The sequence below is a fragment of the Dermacentor andersoni genome, chromosome 8, assembly GCF_023375885.2.
Source record: "Dermacentor andersoni chromosome 8, qqDerAnde1_hic_scaffold, whole genome shotgun sequence".
NCBI classification, from domain to species: Eukaryota; Metazoa; Arthropoda; class Arachnida; order Ixodida; family Ixodidae; genus Dermacentor; species Dermacentor andersoni.
In genome coordinates this window covers 15,653,198-15,669,694 of record NC_092821.1, presented here as the reverse complement: position 1 = coordinate 15,669,694, position 16,497 = coordinate 15,653,198, and the positions used below count along the sequence as shown (strand labels likewise).

Genomic DNA, 16,497 nt, shown 5'->3' with positions numbered 1-16,497 from the left:
CAGAGCTTTGGCTGCTGGGGCTAACGCACACTGCTTTATCGGGCGTAGGCAACCAACATTGCAGTTTCGTGCCACGCCAGTCGACATGACGGCACTTTTGTCTATGGCCGCCATGTCTGCAACACTGCACACGCAGTTCATGGCCGATACCTCTTACAGTGTCTGAAATATCGATTATTGCTGTAATACATTGGTGATAGCGGTAGGCTATAAAAAATCAAGAATCATTCAGAATTCAATCATCCAAGAATCATTCAGGTCCAAGAAATCAACCGGTGACTGTATTTGACATTTTTGCTGCCAGAATATATCTTAAGGCAATGTGCAAACAAAAATTTCCTTTGCTACAACGAAAACCATGATAGATCCCGCATTTCTTTATTTTGTTAAAGCAGGAGAAACTTCACTGAAATGAATCATTACCAACCAAATTTCATATTTACTCCATCATGTCAGAAAATATGTTATTAGATATTCATTATATCAAAGTTCGAGTGTATATAGAAAGACACTACACAGAGAAACACGTAGTAAACTCAGCATTTCATAACGGAACTTGGCAAAGCATATCATTCGGACATCTGCAGTGTAATAATAAGCATTATAATGCATTAAACTGAAGAGACATATTTCAAAACCATAGAAAGCATTAGAAAGAATATAAGCAGCTTGTTCACATACACAGGATACTCCAGAAAGTGTGCGTACTACATGATCGCTGTGTAGCTGGCACAGTCAGACTATCTCAGTGGTGCAGCTTGTTTCATTGTGCAGTTATAGTAAGCCACTTTTTACCTAAATGTACAAACTGCTTCCTGCTCTGCATTATTCTTTTTTTTCTTTACCCAGTGATTTACTTGTGCTAACTAATGCATTTATTATTTCTCTAAAGCTGTGTTATATGATTAAGTTTCACTGGCTTTTTTTTTCGTTGTTTCTGCCTAGCTTGAGTTGTGAAGTGTTCTTGTTCCTTCCAAATGGAATAACTAATTACGTTTGCCTTTCTTTCTTTATTGCTTAAATTACTTGCCTTGTAACACAGTACTGACCACCCGCGATGCTCTCAAACAGAAGCAGCAGTATTGAACATAAATAAATAAATAGATGTTCCTTTGTAGATTATATTTATGCTTCTCAAGAACTGCTACAATTCTAAAATTAAACAACACAAGCGGTTGTGTTGTTCAGTCTTGTCCATGTCCTTTTTTGCACTTTTCTAAATTTTACAACATACTACTATGAACTAACTATCCCAGCAGCAACCCTTGTTATGCTACAATTATTCCATTACGTATTACAAACACAAAAACGTGTTTGTGAATTACAAGATAGTAATAAGACAGTACTTTGATAAATATTTTGGATCCCCCTACAAGACGATTACACACTATATTCAGCAGCTCTGGATAAAAACCTAGGAGAAGAGCAAGATTAAGATATTAGTGGAATGCATAAAAATTTGATGTTTATGATGTTTACTGATTGATCATTCCGGCTGTTTTCACTTCATTGGCCTTTAAATATTAATAATCTCTTGGGCAGAAATTTCTTGATAGGCAAATATGTTATATTGATAAGCAGGGATCTTGGACATGCACTCATTACAGCTTAAGTAAGCTGACTGGCCACGTTGATGAAACTACAGTCACCGACCGTTTATTTGGACCTCATGGGGACTGCGGAAATGTCCGAATAAACAGGTGTCTGAAAAAGCAGATTAAGCAAAAAAAAAAAAAAAAAAGAAGTAGAAATCCTTCATTTCCACGCACTTCTTCGGTCTCGGCAGTAGGCTTGAAGAAATCATGAATGCGCCGTTGCACACTGTTCCGTTTACGTGCAATCAGATAAGCCTGAATCTCGGAGAGGGTCGTACGGTCACTATAGGCAGCTGAAAACACAGTCACTGCTTGTACACGCTCCGCATGCAACGGCAGCGTAGGACATGGTGAGTCATCTTCTGACTCAGAGTCAACGTCCGGCGGTGGAGCAGAAACCTGACAAATGATCTCGCCGTCGTCGAGTTCTGCGCATTTCAGTACAGCACCTATGAAATCAAATGAGACAATGTCCGGAATCGCAATGCAACCACTGCACAGGTCTCGGCAGAACATTTTCGGCGTCAGTAGGGAGCTCATCGGAATGCAACAAATCCTAGGCCTCCCGGCACCTGCTTGCTGGCATTCCCCAGCGCAGTCTGCGCGGGTACTGTCGGCGCCATTAGACACTTGACGCGATGTTTCCGTATGCCGCGTTGGATTACCGCAACCTCGACACAGCACACAAAGCAAACACCACCACGCCGTCATGCCGATACCGGTCGCACAAACGAAAAACGTGGCCTGCTCGCAGCGTCATGCACGAAGAAAGAAACAAATCAGCTGCTGGATTCTCTTGACTTGGCTTACTAAGCTGAGACCGGAACTGCTGTAGCCACTCTATTGAACCAGGCAGAAACGATGATGATGAGCGGGGATTTGCAGTAGCGCCACTTCGTGGGGCAGCAAGGAGGCTCTGTTCAAAACAAAAATGGCATTCAGCAAGCCGAACCATGCCCCGGTCAGAGTCGGTGCATGGTGCTCTCGATCGACTTGGCTCAAGGAGTGTCCAAAAAATCAGACGAGAGGTTTTAAGGTGTACGAACTTTCGGCAGTTGTCATACATTATGGTCTATGGGGAGAATGGCGGTGCCGCGAAGCAGACCGAATAATCGAGCATGTCTGAATTTTTGGAGTCTGAAAAATCAGTCGGTGACTGTATTGCTAAAAAAGTAAGCAAAAGCTGCCTAATTGCACTGTGCCTTATCCACGTCTAACTCTTAAAGGGGCCCTCAACCACTTTTTATCTTAGTGGAGAAAGGCATTCGAAGTGAAAATACGCTATTTCAGAAATACCTTGTCGCAAAAAGTACTTCAATGCGTTCAGCAGAAACGGAGTTATTGGCAATCAAACACGGCCTCCACTGTGCGCCCGTTCCTTCTTCAATGCCTTGCACTGCGAAGGCTACGGCGCACTGGGGCGTACCCACAGCCTTCTATACGGTGCCGTGGTGTGCAGTTCAAATTTCATTTTGGATGTTAACGTAGACGCCACAGCATCTGCCTTTAGTGCCTACGATGCACTAAACAAAAGCCAAACGCGGTTGTCCTCAGCGAGTCGCAGTGCGCTTAGCCAGTAGACTTGTGGCGGCACCTCGCGGCGGCGGCAGTATTAACGCCATGTAGCCGCCACAGCTTGATGTCAGCTATCGGCCAATAACAGCCGCCTAGGGGAATGACAAAATAGTGCGTCTAGAAAAGAGTGAGGGCAGGGCCTTCTGTTGAAAAGAGCGTCTGAGAGAAAGGTGACTTTGCAGTCCGCTTACGAGCTCCATGCACTGTGTATGACAGTAAAACTTGGCTGAGATATTCACAGCACCTGTGGACTATGTTATTTCACCCGGCCCGAGGGGTGGTTCAGGGCCCCTTTAACTGATAGTTATAGTAGAGTAATAACGAAATATCCTCATACCCTTGCACACATACATTATAATCTTGTCCACATATGCAAATACAAGTAGGCGAGGATGGCTCAATTACCTGGAGGACTCGGCAATTAATCTACCAAAAGCCCCAACTAGTAAAGTACCACACAAAATCTGGAAGATGTGGTCCCACCTGCGCCAAGTTATCTTCTCACTTTTTTCCTCACTATTTGAATTAAACACCACAATCATTTTTCTCCATGTTTTCTCTGCCTTCAGTGTCCATTTTCTTCATATGTGTGAAACTTCAAATAGGCAGCAGCGTGTTGAGAACACCAATATATATATTTGAGTAACACATTTGATATCAAAATTTATCACGATTGGGAACATTATTGCGCACACTGAGTCTTTTGAAAGTAAATCTGAGGAGTGAGCATTTCGTTGTTGTGCCTTTGCATGAAAGAATATATAGTCGAACCTGGCTATATCGAACTCGCAAAAAAACGCCTATCAGTTCAATATAGAGCATAATTCTATATAAGCCTGCTAATTAATTGGATGTCATAAAAGCACATACCATTTATAAAATCATTTTATTGGTGAAACTAGCTTAGTTTCGCATGAAATAGTCCTGCATTTTCTTCTGCTTGGGCAATTTCGCTGCCTACGACGCACGCACTTTTCCACATTGTCTAAAGCGTCGGAGCAGCTGAGGCCGCAACCTTCCGCATTTGCGCAGAAGCACCGACTAGTGCGAGCGCACCAATCACTTCGGAGGATGTGGGCCGAGGACCGTCGTTGCTTTCCTCATTGTGCCCACTTTCACTTGTGCTCGGTACGATGTCGGCAATGTAGTCTTCGTTTTCGGGCTCTCCTGTGGTCGCGACACCATCATTTGCGCTCACAAACTCGTCCACCATTGATTCGTCAACAGCTTCCGGAAATTATGACAGCTCGCTCCAAACTTCGGCAACGTTGGCAATGGCTTCGTTGCATTCATGTCGCATTCATCAGAATTTAGTCATCACCAAGCATGCGAAAGTTGGCACGGCTGAAGCAATTTCGGATGAACCACTCGCACACGGCCGTGTGTACGCGTCGGGCGCCACGGGCACCAGGTCGCGAGTTTGGCAGCTTTAGCAGTAATCCCCCCCTTCAAGATCGTGCTGAGAATGCTCCTCGGAATTTTGTATGCTGATGGGACATCCGACTTCTCACCATGTTCAATCCTATTTATGATTTCGAGCTTCACGACGAAAGCCGAATTCTGCCGCTTCATCACGGCAACACTGCAGGAGAAGGCCTACTTGGCGCACACACAATGAACATGCAATAAACCAGGAAAGCAGTGAGACAACTCGCACTTCCGCCATCTTGCACGATGAGGGCACAAGAGCCTCTGGTTGGCTGTCTGAGCAAGCGCTGCGGGCGGGCCAGGATAATTTTTCGCAAGGGGTTGTCAACGGCTTGTCCGAGGCAGGGCGGTCACGGTAGGGAGAGCGGTTGGATGGAGCGGCGCCGCCGGGTTTTCCTGCCACCGCGAGAGAAAGCCACCTTCCGGGGGCACTTTCTGCCGCTTGACGTTCGATATATCGGGAGTCGCTGCTTTTTTTGTTCGATGTAAGCGTAATTTTTGCTATATATACTCATCGTAACTATACCGTGTCCAGAAATTGTTCAATATATAGAATAATTCGATGTAAACGGGTTCGATATAGTCGGGTTCAACTGTAATCGAACCCACTTATAACGATCACAGGTATCTATTGATCTATATCATCTATCGGTTATATTCACTAATTTCATGGCATTTACAATTTTCTGACCCTGCCTATTGAAACTGCGTCCACATATAACAAAACATGTTCAAAAGTGTCGTGCTGTTACAACGAACACTTGAAATAAGGTCTTAAAAGGAGGGCACACATGAAGTTCTGAAGCACGCAAGTATGATCAAACTGGGTGCACAGCAGCGGCCACCCTCCCTCCCCAGCTCCAGTCTGACTGCAATGAAGATCCGAGATGAGTGAGTGCTGTGCGCAGGTTTCAGAAGCAGAGAGGAAAGTCACTCACTTTCAACCATGGTAAGGCAACCGTGCCCTTAAGGCATGCCTCAGTGTGCTTCCGGGCAAAGCAGTACGGCGTACTGTGTCCGTGACCTCCAATCTCGGAGGCAATGACGGCGGTACACCAGCATGGAGTTGACCGTGTGCGCGCGCAATCTTCGGAAGCCACAGCAGCGGTACTCTCATTCTTGCACTGTTATCGGTACGGCACCACGTTCACTATGTTATGCACGCTACTTGGACCAATTTGAACCAAGAGCCGCTCCTCAAGCGTTCCTATTGATATTTCCAAGTTGGCTTGAATGCGGCATGACCTGCCACTGCCAGTAGGTGGTTCATCGGTGCTTCATTTACATTCTTGCTGATAATGGTTTACAATGGTGTTCGACCTTTCGAAGTTCGCACTTTTTCAGTCAAAGCGACATAAAAATGTAACTTCGTAGCTCTCGGCGCGTGTGTGGCCGATGTCGGTGCCACAACGCAACATCTTTGCAAAATGCCGGCATTCCACATTACTTTCCACATCCAGGCAGCTGGAACACTTCAGTATCGTACACAGAATCTATTTGCAGTAAAACATATCACAAGCTCTTGAAGAAAAGTTGGCAGCAAGTTCAGTCATAATTTCAAAACGGCAGGCGATCAGAATGAGCTGAGCGCCGTTTCGAAGGGGCCAGGCCACCGCATTTCTTTCTTTAGATTACGTTTTTAACATAAGCTTGCAGCTAGATAAAGTAAGAGTAATGTGTAAGATGTGGTAGATATGTAAGAGCACAATGGTGTCCAATTATAACTGCCGACACCAGCAACAGTGTAAATTTTTTTGCGTTTTGAAGGGCAAGTCCACATATAACGAACTACTGATAGAACTACTTTTCATGGAACTCAAGTTCGTTATAAACAGGTTGGACTGTACCATGACACTGTAATACACTGCAATATTATTACTACAAACGTCCCTGCAACTTTCTAGATCAGTATGGAACATCATTTGAAGTGACTTGGGAGTTCAACATCTGAAAGTATATGGTGACACTTGTGCTACCTGATGCAGGAGTACACCATTCAGCGTGCTTCACGTGTATGCAAATCCCTAATTCACTCTAGTTCAACGCGGCTGTTGAACTACTTTATGGTATCATGGTGCTTTCTTTTATGTTTCCTCAAGTAATCAGCCCTCATAAATGACTTGGAGCAGACGTCGCAGCAGTACGGTAAGTCACCTGTGTGAATACGTTGGTGCTGCTTCATGGCATACTTCAGTGAGAAGGTCTGAGGGCATGATGGGCATTGGAATGGCCGTTCACCCGTGTGGACGCTCATGTGTTTCTTGAGTAGGGGCTTATATGAAAATCTCTGAGGGCATGAAGGGCACTGAAACGGCTTCTCGCCCGTGTGAATGCGTTGGTGTATGGTTAGGTTGATCCGTTGTTTGTAGCTCCGAGGGCAAATATGGCACTTAAAAGGACGCTCGCCAGTATGGACCCTGATGTGTGCATCCCAATGAGAAGTCTTGTCAGTCTCATAGTCGCAGAGGTGACAGCGGAAGCGGTGTCCCGGCTGCGAGTTGTCACCTTCAGCCAATGCTGCACAAACAAAACAAAAGTAAGATTTCATTATGAAATGCCAAAGAAATGAACTCAACTCATTCCATACCGTGCCCATTCGGCATCGTTAGCCTGCTAATTATGGTTTCAAACGCCGATTTTGAGACTTCTCACGCCGCTCACGGACACACTGTGCTGTCAGACGTGAAGGAGAACTGTTCTTTTGTTTTGTAAGCAGTTCGCTTTTTCCCCACCAGGCATTAATTTTTAAACACACTTCAAAGTTTGGCGAACATCAAAGCAGAAAGCAAAAGTGACCGCACATTCTATTTTCAAAACAGCATGGTTTTAAGTGAGGCCGGTCATGTGAATCCCAGCTTCTTGAACTAACTCCAGACATTCACCTCAACCTTCACGAACTTACACAAACTGACACCATATTTATAATTTTTGCTAATGCCTTTGACAGTGTGGCTCATAACCGCCCGATATATAAAATGAAGCTGATTAAAGTTGACGAAAAAGTAATAAACTGGGTTAAAGAATTTTTAGGTAACAGACAACAAGCCGTAGTAATTAATAATGTCCATTTGTCATTTCAACCTGCTCATTCCGGTGTGCCTCAAGGTTCCGTTTTGAGACCCACTCTATTTTTAATTTATATAAATGATAGTCATCAGGGTATAGACTCGGAAATCCGGTTATATGCCGACAACTGCGTTTTGTATTGGCTGTTAAAATGTAAGGCTGACTGTGTTAAATTACGCAATGTCTTTAACAGAATTGAAAGGTGGTGCTCAGACTGGCGGATGAGCGTAAATACCTCAAAAACTACACTTATGAGATTTACTACTTGCAGTGAAATTACGAAGCACACATACTTTCTTAATGGCGAAGCTCTAGAAACTGCAGAATCATTTAAACATCTAGGTCTTCATCTTTCTCAGACTTTGTCTTGGCATAATCATGTGGGTTGTATTGTTTCCACTGCATGTAAATCTTTTGGCCTCATTCGTCGTACGCTTCGTCAGGCTAATACTGATACCAAGCTTCTTACATACACCACCGTACTTCGTTCAAAGCTTGGGTATGCCTTATCTATATGGAACCCGCACCAAACACATCTTATTACCAAATTAGAATTTTTTCAGAACAAGGCAGCGTGATTTATTACAGTTAACTATTCACAACATTCAAGCATCACCAAAATAAAACATGACCTAGGACTCATCCCATTGCAGACTAGAAGAAAGATATCTCTGTTAACTTTCTTCCATCAGCTTTTTCATCACCCAAATATCTCAGGCACACATCTTACCAGCCAGAAGGAAATTCCCACGAATTGATCATGAATTTAAGGTCAAACAACCATTTGCACGTACTGAACTATTGCAGTTTTCATGTCTGCATTGAATGATGGAATCATCTCCCAAGTAATATAGCCGAAATAACTGACCATATTATATTCAAACACTTAATCAAACATTCGGAAATTAGAAACATTAACATTCTTACATTTCTTCAGATGTCGGAGGATGCAAGATTATTGTTTGTATAATGTAAGAATTATTGGCATATCATGTTGTTGAATGCGAAGAGATGTAAAAGTTACATAGCATGTACGACTTCACATAAGGATATTCGACTTACTTGCATGTTGCCTTATACTTTTGTATATCAACTGTTATTCTCCCCCCCACTCCCTACGTAATGCCCAAGCTGAGCCTCTAGGGTAAAGAAATAAAAAAAAAAGTCTGGCTAGACTGTTGAGATGTAACATTTTCTACTCCTTACATAAATATTGTAAATATAAACCCAGTACTCTTCATTCTCGATGAGAACCTGTTCCTCCCTTCAACAACGACCCCAGCGTGGGTTAGGCGTATGATGGCATGGACCAGCTACCGCTTTTGATATGTCTGACCCCAGTTCCTCCACCGTGCCCGTGAAACTCGCTCAGTCTGTGCGAAGTGCTTCGCGATACGGTGGAGAGCCAAATCACCACTGGGTTTTTAGGTTCGGTCATTTTTGCTTCACCACTGTTGCTCATTCGAGGCCTGCTCTGTCCACACTGTGATCTGATTCACGTCACACGTCATGCGACTGATTTGTCTGCGATCACATCCATCATGTAAATCCAGCTTTATCAGCATCGCCACAGGGGGTGGGGACATAGCCTCTGGCCGAAGACACGATGTGGACGAGTCGTGCATCCACGAGTGGAGACTGTTCTTGCAGAGATCAGAGTGCTGTTGTATGCAGTTATTTTCATGAGCTGTGCTCACAGATGCTCTTTTTATTTCCACGCTGTTGTAATTAGGTGCCAGTTATACACGATGGTAAGCTTTACGCGGAAAAATACGACATATTCATGAATAAAGCTAGCAAAATACCAAACAGAGTTCCTCCATTGTGCCAGCTGTAAAGCCAGTCTGAAGATTATCCAGACTGGCTTTGAGAAAATGAAGTGAAGGTTGCTGCCAATTAATTTTATGCTCGACTAAGATCTCGAGTGATATCTTCGGTGATAGTTTCACTTTTATGAGATTTAATGATTCAACACCAAATGCAATGGCATAATCATCCCCAGCATTTCTGGTGCTATGCCAAGCGCACCATCTGCGCACGGTGCCAGGAACACTATCAGACGCATAAGTGCAGTCGACTTATAGCATTCACTGCATATCGGATATAACTATAAAAATTGTGCCTGGATACGACTACAAAAATTGTGCCTTCAGGACGGCGCTTTCCCATGCAGAAAAATCGTGAAATTTGCATTTCTATGTTCCCCTCAAATGAAAGAAGCTGAGACAGGGAAATATGTTTGCCTACGCGAGTTCGTATCTGCCACCATTCGTATCTGCCACCAAACCATGAGTCTCTCGCACAGTACTTGGTGAGTACTGTGCGAGTGTACATACTCAAGCTTTGAACGAAGTACGGTGGTATATGTAAGAAGCTTGGTATCAGTATTAGCCTGACGAAGTGTACGACGAATGAGGCCAAGAGATTTACATGCAGTGGAAACAATACAACCCACATGATTATGCCAAGACAAAGTCTGAGAAAGATGAAGACCTAGATGTTTAAATGATTCTGCAGTTTCTAGAGCTTCGCCATTAAGAAAGTATGTGTGCTTCGTAATTTCACTGCAAGTAGTAAATCTCATAAGTTTAGTTTTTGAGGTATTTACGCTCATTTGCCAGTCTGAGCACCACCTTTCAATCCTGCTAAAGACATTTTGTAATTTAACACAGTCAGCCTTACATATTAACAGCCGATACAATACGCAGTTGTCGGCATATAACTGGATTTCCGAGTCTATACCCTGATGAATATCATTTATATAAATTAAAAATAGAGTGGGTCCCAAAACGGAACCTTGAGGCACACCGGAATGAGTAGGTTGAAATTACAAATGGACATTATTAATTACAACGGCTTGTTGTCTGTTACCTAAATATTCTTTAACCCAGTTTATCACTTTTTCGTCAACTTTAATCAGCTTCAATTTATATATCCGGCGGTTATGAGCCACGCTGTCAAAGGCATTAGCAAAAATTATAAATATGGCGTCAGTTTGTGTAAGTTCGTGAAGGTTCAGGTGAATGGTACTGAGGTAGGGCCCAGAGCGAGAACCCTCTTATCAGCATTCAAGCAAAGGCCGAAGGATCTGTCTGGGCATCCAAGGCCTGCATCAACGGATGGGCAGCAAGATTTAAAGATTGCAATGGCACTGTCTTTTGTGCCGTGTCCAGGGAAGTGCTGCTGCCAATGTGACTGCGTGCAAAGAAAGGCAAGCTGCCGCAAATCCTGTGAGAGTTGAGCCCAGATGACATCTGCAGCACAGATGAAGCTGCTATTTTTTTTTATTTCTTTCATCTAAAACCTGTTTTTTAAAAGGAGAGAAATGCACCGGCGAAAAGCTCAGTAAGGAGCGAGTGACTGTTCGGTCGGACGCAAATGTGACAGGTATGGACAAAATCAAGCTGCTGGTAATGGCAAGTCAAAACATCCTCACTGTTTCAAGAATGTCACCCCCATGCCTGTGTTGTATGCACATAACCACAAACCCTATGAATTCATCGCGAGGACATGTGGTTGTCAAGGGAAAAGAAATAGGTAATGTTTCTTGAGGGCATTTGCCCGGTAGTACATGGTGTTGTGCCAAGACTGAAATTTATACAGCTAGAATTCTTGCCAGCCAACACCACAAAGCTTCTTCAACCCAAGGACCAGAGCGTAATTTAGGCATTTAAGAGACATACCCACAAAAGCCTGTTGCAGGGAATGTTGCTCTTTGTGGAACAGGCAAAGGAGTGCAAAGCTGTTCTTCGTGCAGTGTACTTTTGCAACGACGCATGGAAGCAAGTCAGTGCGAGCGCAACAGCCAACTGCCTCAGGCATGCAGGACACACGTGATGGGGACAGAAAAAGACCTGCTCAGAATCGGCGCAGCAAGAGGTATCTCATTCTATTTTAATGAGTATGTTCACATCGACACTGATGTTGCAACCTGCACGGAAAACATTGTGTAAAACGTTGTTGCTGAACTTGCTCAAGACAACAGTGAAGACAAAGCGGAAGAACCAGAGGATCAAGTGTTAGCTGAGTCTGTCATTGTGACTGCACAGCAAGCAGAGTTGGCACTGGAAGCACTCAGGAATTTTTCTCAACAGGAGAAAGATTCAAAAGGTTATCTGCAGAATCTTTCAGTAGTGGGCAACTTCATTAAAGAAAAGTGGCTGGAACAGATGAAGCAACCAATGCTGCAGTCATTCTTCACAGTTTAATATGTAGCCAGTGTGTGACTACAAAACATCTTTTTCAGTTGGTATGTTCATTGTGCTTTTTTTGGTCATATTGCTGTGTTTGATGTGCTAGTCAGTGGCTATCATACTAGCCAGTTTGATAACAGTTAGCAACTGACTAGTATATGAAACTATCAGTGCTATATGAGTCAGTGGCTAACTAACTTCCAGTTTTTTTTTTTATGCTATGCAACACCTCTGTGCTGTACAACTGATTTCTGCTATGCAATAAAGTAGTTGCGCCTATAAAAAGAAAAGACACTTTGTGTACCCTTCAGCTCTGTCTCTCCAAAAACGGAACTCCTGATATGTAAAGTACATAAAGCATAGAGCATAAGGTTCCTGCACACCTTAGTTAACTCTCCATTCTGTACCCGCTTAGATAAATGCTTTAGATGTGCTGACCTTCCCGCACCCATAGCTCTCACAACCTAAATCTTTTGCCACTGCAATCTAGAACTGACATGTATAAACATGGTTTTTTTCCCTCAACAATAGAGTGTTGGAATGCATTGCCCGGAAATGTTCGTTCATTGCCCCTGACCAACTTGTTGTCTGCAATTGACCATATGATGTTATCGCCACTTCTGCTATAGCCCAAGATAGGCTGCAGCTTGTAAAAATAAACAAATAAATAAATATATAAATAAACAGGAACAATTTCCCTGGTCCCTGGAGGTTACATAGAGACCACAGTACTTTCATAATGAAAGCTCCTTTTAAAGAATTCCCAGTGTGTGAAGGTACATTATGCACATTTCGTTTATTCTGATTGTAAACACTGGAGAGTTGTTACAGTATTTTTCTTTTATTAATAGAGGGAATTCAAGTGCACTATTATTTTTTTACTTTTAAGCCCGCAAAAATCGGGTGCACATTAAGAGTCGGTGACCCGTTAGAATCAGGTAAATACGGTAGATGTAGAAACATAATAACTAGCTTACACAAAAATAGAAAACCTGCCATTTTTTACAATTCATAATAAAAATGTGTGGGCTAATAAGATACATGAAACACCTAGGCAAATCTACAGCTTATAGTCCATATAATGCTCATACTTGCTTCCGCGAAAGTTGCATAATCAAGGCTCCACTCTGCTACAAATGTCCTTGGCATATCCTAGATTAGGCTGGAACATCAAGAGAAGTGACTTGGCAGTTTGACATTCAAGAACATATGGTGACATTTGCGCTACCTGATGTAGCAGAACATAATGCAGCATGCTGCACAACTGTGTAGTCTCCCAATCCTGAGTTAAGTTCTACATGGCTGTTTACCTACTCCACGGTAGTATAGAGATTTGTTTCCTTATGTCTCTTTCTAAAGTGCTGAGTTCGCCCGAAGGACATGGAAGAGACAGTGCAGTGGTGTGGTCAGTAATCTGTATTTATGTAGTGGTAACCAGCTACTGCTTCATGCTGGACTTATGCAAGAAGCTTTGAGAGCCTGAAGGGCACTGAAACGGAATCTTACCTGTGTGGGTGCAGAGGTGTTCCTTCAGCTTGGAGCTCTGTTGGAAGTTCTGAGGGCACAGCGGGCATTGAAATGACTTCTCGCCTGTGTGGGTGCGCAGGTGTCGATTCATGTTATACTTGCACGAGAAGCTCCGAGGGCATGAAGGGCACTGAAATCGCTTCTCGCTGGTGTGACTGCGTAGATGTTCCTTCAGTTTGGACGGTTGTGTGAAGCTCTGAGGGCATGAAGGGCAGTGAAATGACTTCTGGCCCAAGTGGGTTTGCAAGTGCTTGTTCAGTTTGTACCTTTGCGAGAAGCTCTCGGGGCATGACGGGCACTTAAATGGCTTCTCACCTGTGTGGATGGGTACATGTCTCCGCAAGCTGAGCCTATGTGAGAAGCTCCGAGGGCACGAAGGGCACTGAAATGGCTTCTCGCCTGTGTGGGTACGCAGGTGTATCTTCAGCTTGTACCTTACTGAGAATCTCCTAGGGCACAAATCACATTTAAAGGGACGTTCACCAGTATGGACCCTGGTGTGTAATTTCAGCAGATAACCCTCATCAGTCTCATAGTTACAGAGGTGACAGCGGTGGCGGAGTCTCTGATGTGAGTTGTCACCCTTGGCTGTTGACGTAGATATAGAAGGCCTTGATGCTGCACAAATATAACAAAAATGGAATTATTATAACATGTCAAAGAATAACATAGGTACTTAAGCTAATGATGAACTCCCTTTTAATTTTTCTTTTTTCTTTTCCTTTCTTTTTATTGGAGAGGTCTTGAGAGAGATTTCAGGATAGAACAACACAGGGCTGGTTGACATTTCTGATTTACCGTATTTTCCAGTGTATAAGACGCATTCCTTTTTTTTTAATTTTTTACAGTGAGTCTCATACAATGATGCAACTTATACATGGAATTTACCAAAGGTGGCAGGTGTTACAAAACAGTATTGAGAGCACGCATACTTACAAACGCATACCTATGCATGCACAAACAGTGCGAAATAGGATGTATGCTACGAAACGCGGCATGATTTCAACTCTTCCTCCATTATATTGCCGATGATGAAAGCATCTCGCTTTCTGAACATTTGTTTTGGCCCCCATGTCACTGAGGAGGCAATGTTCAAATGCCAGCCCACCACGAGAGATAACGAAAGCGCAACTAAACGTTTGAAGAGAGAGATGCTTGCCCGATATCGCCCCTAGCTCACCTTTGACATCTGCTGCCTAATGTTTTGGGTAGCCAAAATCTCGGTACATTGGCAGAGCGTAGTAGCTGAGCACGTCAGATTCAAGTACTGCATTTTACGATGAGGATAAGTGCCTGCGAATCTATGATGCATGAAAGGCTTGTATTTTATACAAAGGCACGAATTATACAAGAGGGCGAATTGTACATCAGAAAATATGGTACCTAAAACTTTTTTATTTGAAGCTTGGTGACCCTGCTCGCAAATCTACCTGTTTTCACCGAGAAAATACTTTTTTTTTATTGGTATAAAATAATAAAGTGAGAGAACATAGACTGTTTGAGGATTATCAAAGTTTTCAACAAACCATAGAGAACCGTGTCAAAAACCTAGGACCCAGCTTGCTCTCACAACTATTTAGTGGCCACATGTGATACTTACAAAACTTCATTAATGAATCACTGGCACCAGAACAAATTTATCTCATGAGACTTCATCAATAGGTTTCTCCTTGTTGACAGCATGTAGAACTTTGGTGATGTCTTTGTAAGTTCAGATTGAAAAGAGTTGGCGAGGACATACATGGCCTCTATGAGTGACATCTCACCGTTCTTCATCTGTGAAAACTACCCGCAGAACTGGGCTTTACTAATACTAATCTTTATAGGCTTAACAAATTAGTGCAACATCTTGAGTTCGAGTTTTGCACAAAAGAAAGCAACTAGACACCCTGTGATCTGTCATCGCACACTTCTGGCAAATGCTTGCCAGAACGATCAAGAAATGGCGAAAACAAACCCCTCTCTTTGCGAAAAGTAATGCAAATTTGCATGCTAAAGCATAAATGTGCATACTAAAAACTAAATACCTCTGTGAAAAGGGAGGTAGTGTGCACATTGTTAAATTCCAGTTACTTAGTTTTTATGAAGGCACGGTTGATGGATGAGCACTTATAACTTTGTTGCACCTTCAGGTAAAGGACTACCACACTAACATGACTGAAGCAATGCACTGCAACCTTCAACAGAGCCAGTCACAGCTATGCCCTAGCATGTTGCAACACCTTGTTAAAACATGCTGGATACTCCTGTAAACTCTTGCAATGTTTATGCTCAAATACACAGGCACGTGGCATTAGCACTTTGCGACATACGATGCAACCAAACTTATCTGGAATGATCACAGACAAGCGGAATGGCTTCTATTCGACATTGTTGTAAATACCATCTGCGCCTTATCTCGAACGTTTGTCTGCTATAAATCCGAGTTCAGCCGAGAGTGGGTGGCAGTCCACTCTGACTACCGCTGCCAAATCGTTCCATTTCTTTGCCGGTGAAAGCCAACCTAATCAGACTCGTTCCAGTGCTACGCCATAGTTTGCCAATCTTTTGTCACCTGCACTGTCACCAATATGCGACATCTGGTGAAGGTGCTACCCAAATGGCCACAGGCCAGATTGGCAACCTCAGTGACGAGGCTCGAAGCAATCGCCCTCTTCTAGGGCTACCGCCGAAGCGCGAAACTGGGGCTGTATTCTGAAACGATCCACCTCGCCGATAGTCATGTTCAATAAAACAACCAGCTGCTTGCTGGTGACGACAGCATGCACTGCCAACCTGCACTCTCAAACGCCTCACAATGCACAAGAGAGCGCACCGTGCGAGTGTAGAGCGGCTCAGGTGTGTTGTTTTTTAGTGTAATGGCCGCAGTAAGGGTCCTGTGCACTGATTATGGTTGCCTACGGCTGCTTTAGGTAAATCTAATTAAAAAAGGAGGTGCGAAATGTTTTATTTTAATGAGTAATTTGTGCTACAACTTATGTGGTTGCGAAACACATTTTTGATGATATTATCAAGCGACACTGTGAGTCAGCCGTCATGCACCACCAGAGTGGCATTGTCCAACCTGTCTCTGCTACACTTCACCACCAACCGGTCACTACCAACCATGTGAG

The 16,497-nt window shown here is 43.4% G+C and overlaps 1 protein-coding gene across 2 annotated transcripts in view; it reads right to left on the bottom strand.

Moving 5' to 3' along the window:
* Nucleotides 1-253: 253 nt before the first annotated feature.
* The window catches only part of LOC126526639 (uncharacterized), a 68,846-nt gene continuing 52,602 nt past the window's right edge, over nucleotides 254-16,497 (bottom strand). For both annotated transcript variants that reach the window (XM_055068326.1, XM_050174504.2), the window contains 2 exons: nucleotides 13,364-14,002; nucleotides 254-7,115 (listed from right to left, as the gene is read on the bottom strand). In XM_055068326.1, the coding sequence (XP_054924301.1) occupies nucleotides 6,655-7,115; nucleotides 13,364-14,002 (1,100 nt within the window). In that variant the 3' untranslated portion in view covers nucleotides 254-6,654. The remainder of the gene's footprint in view (nucleotides 7,116-13,363; nucleotides 14,003-16,497) is intronic.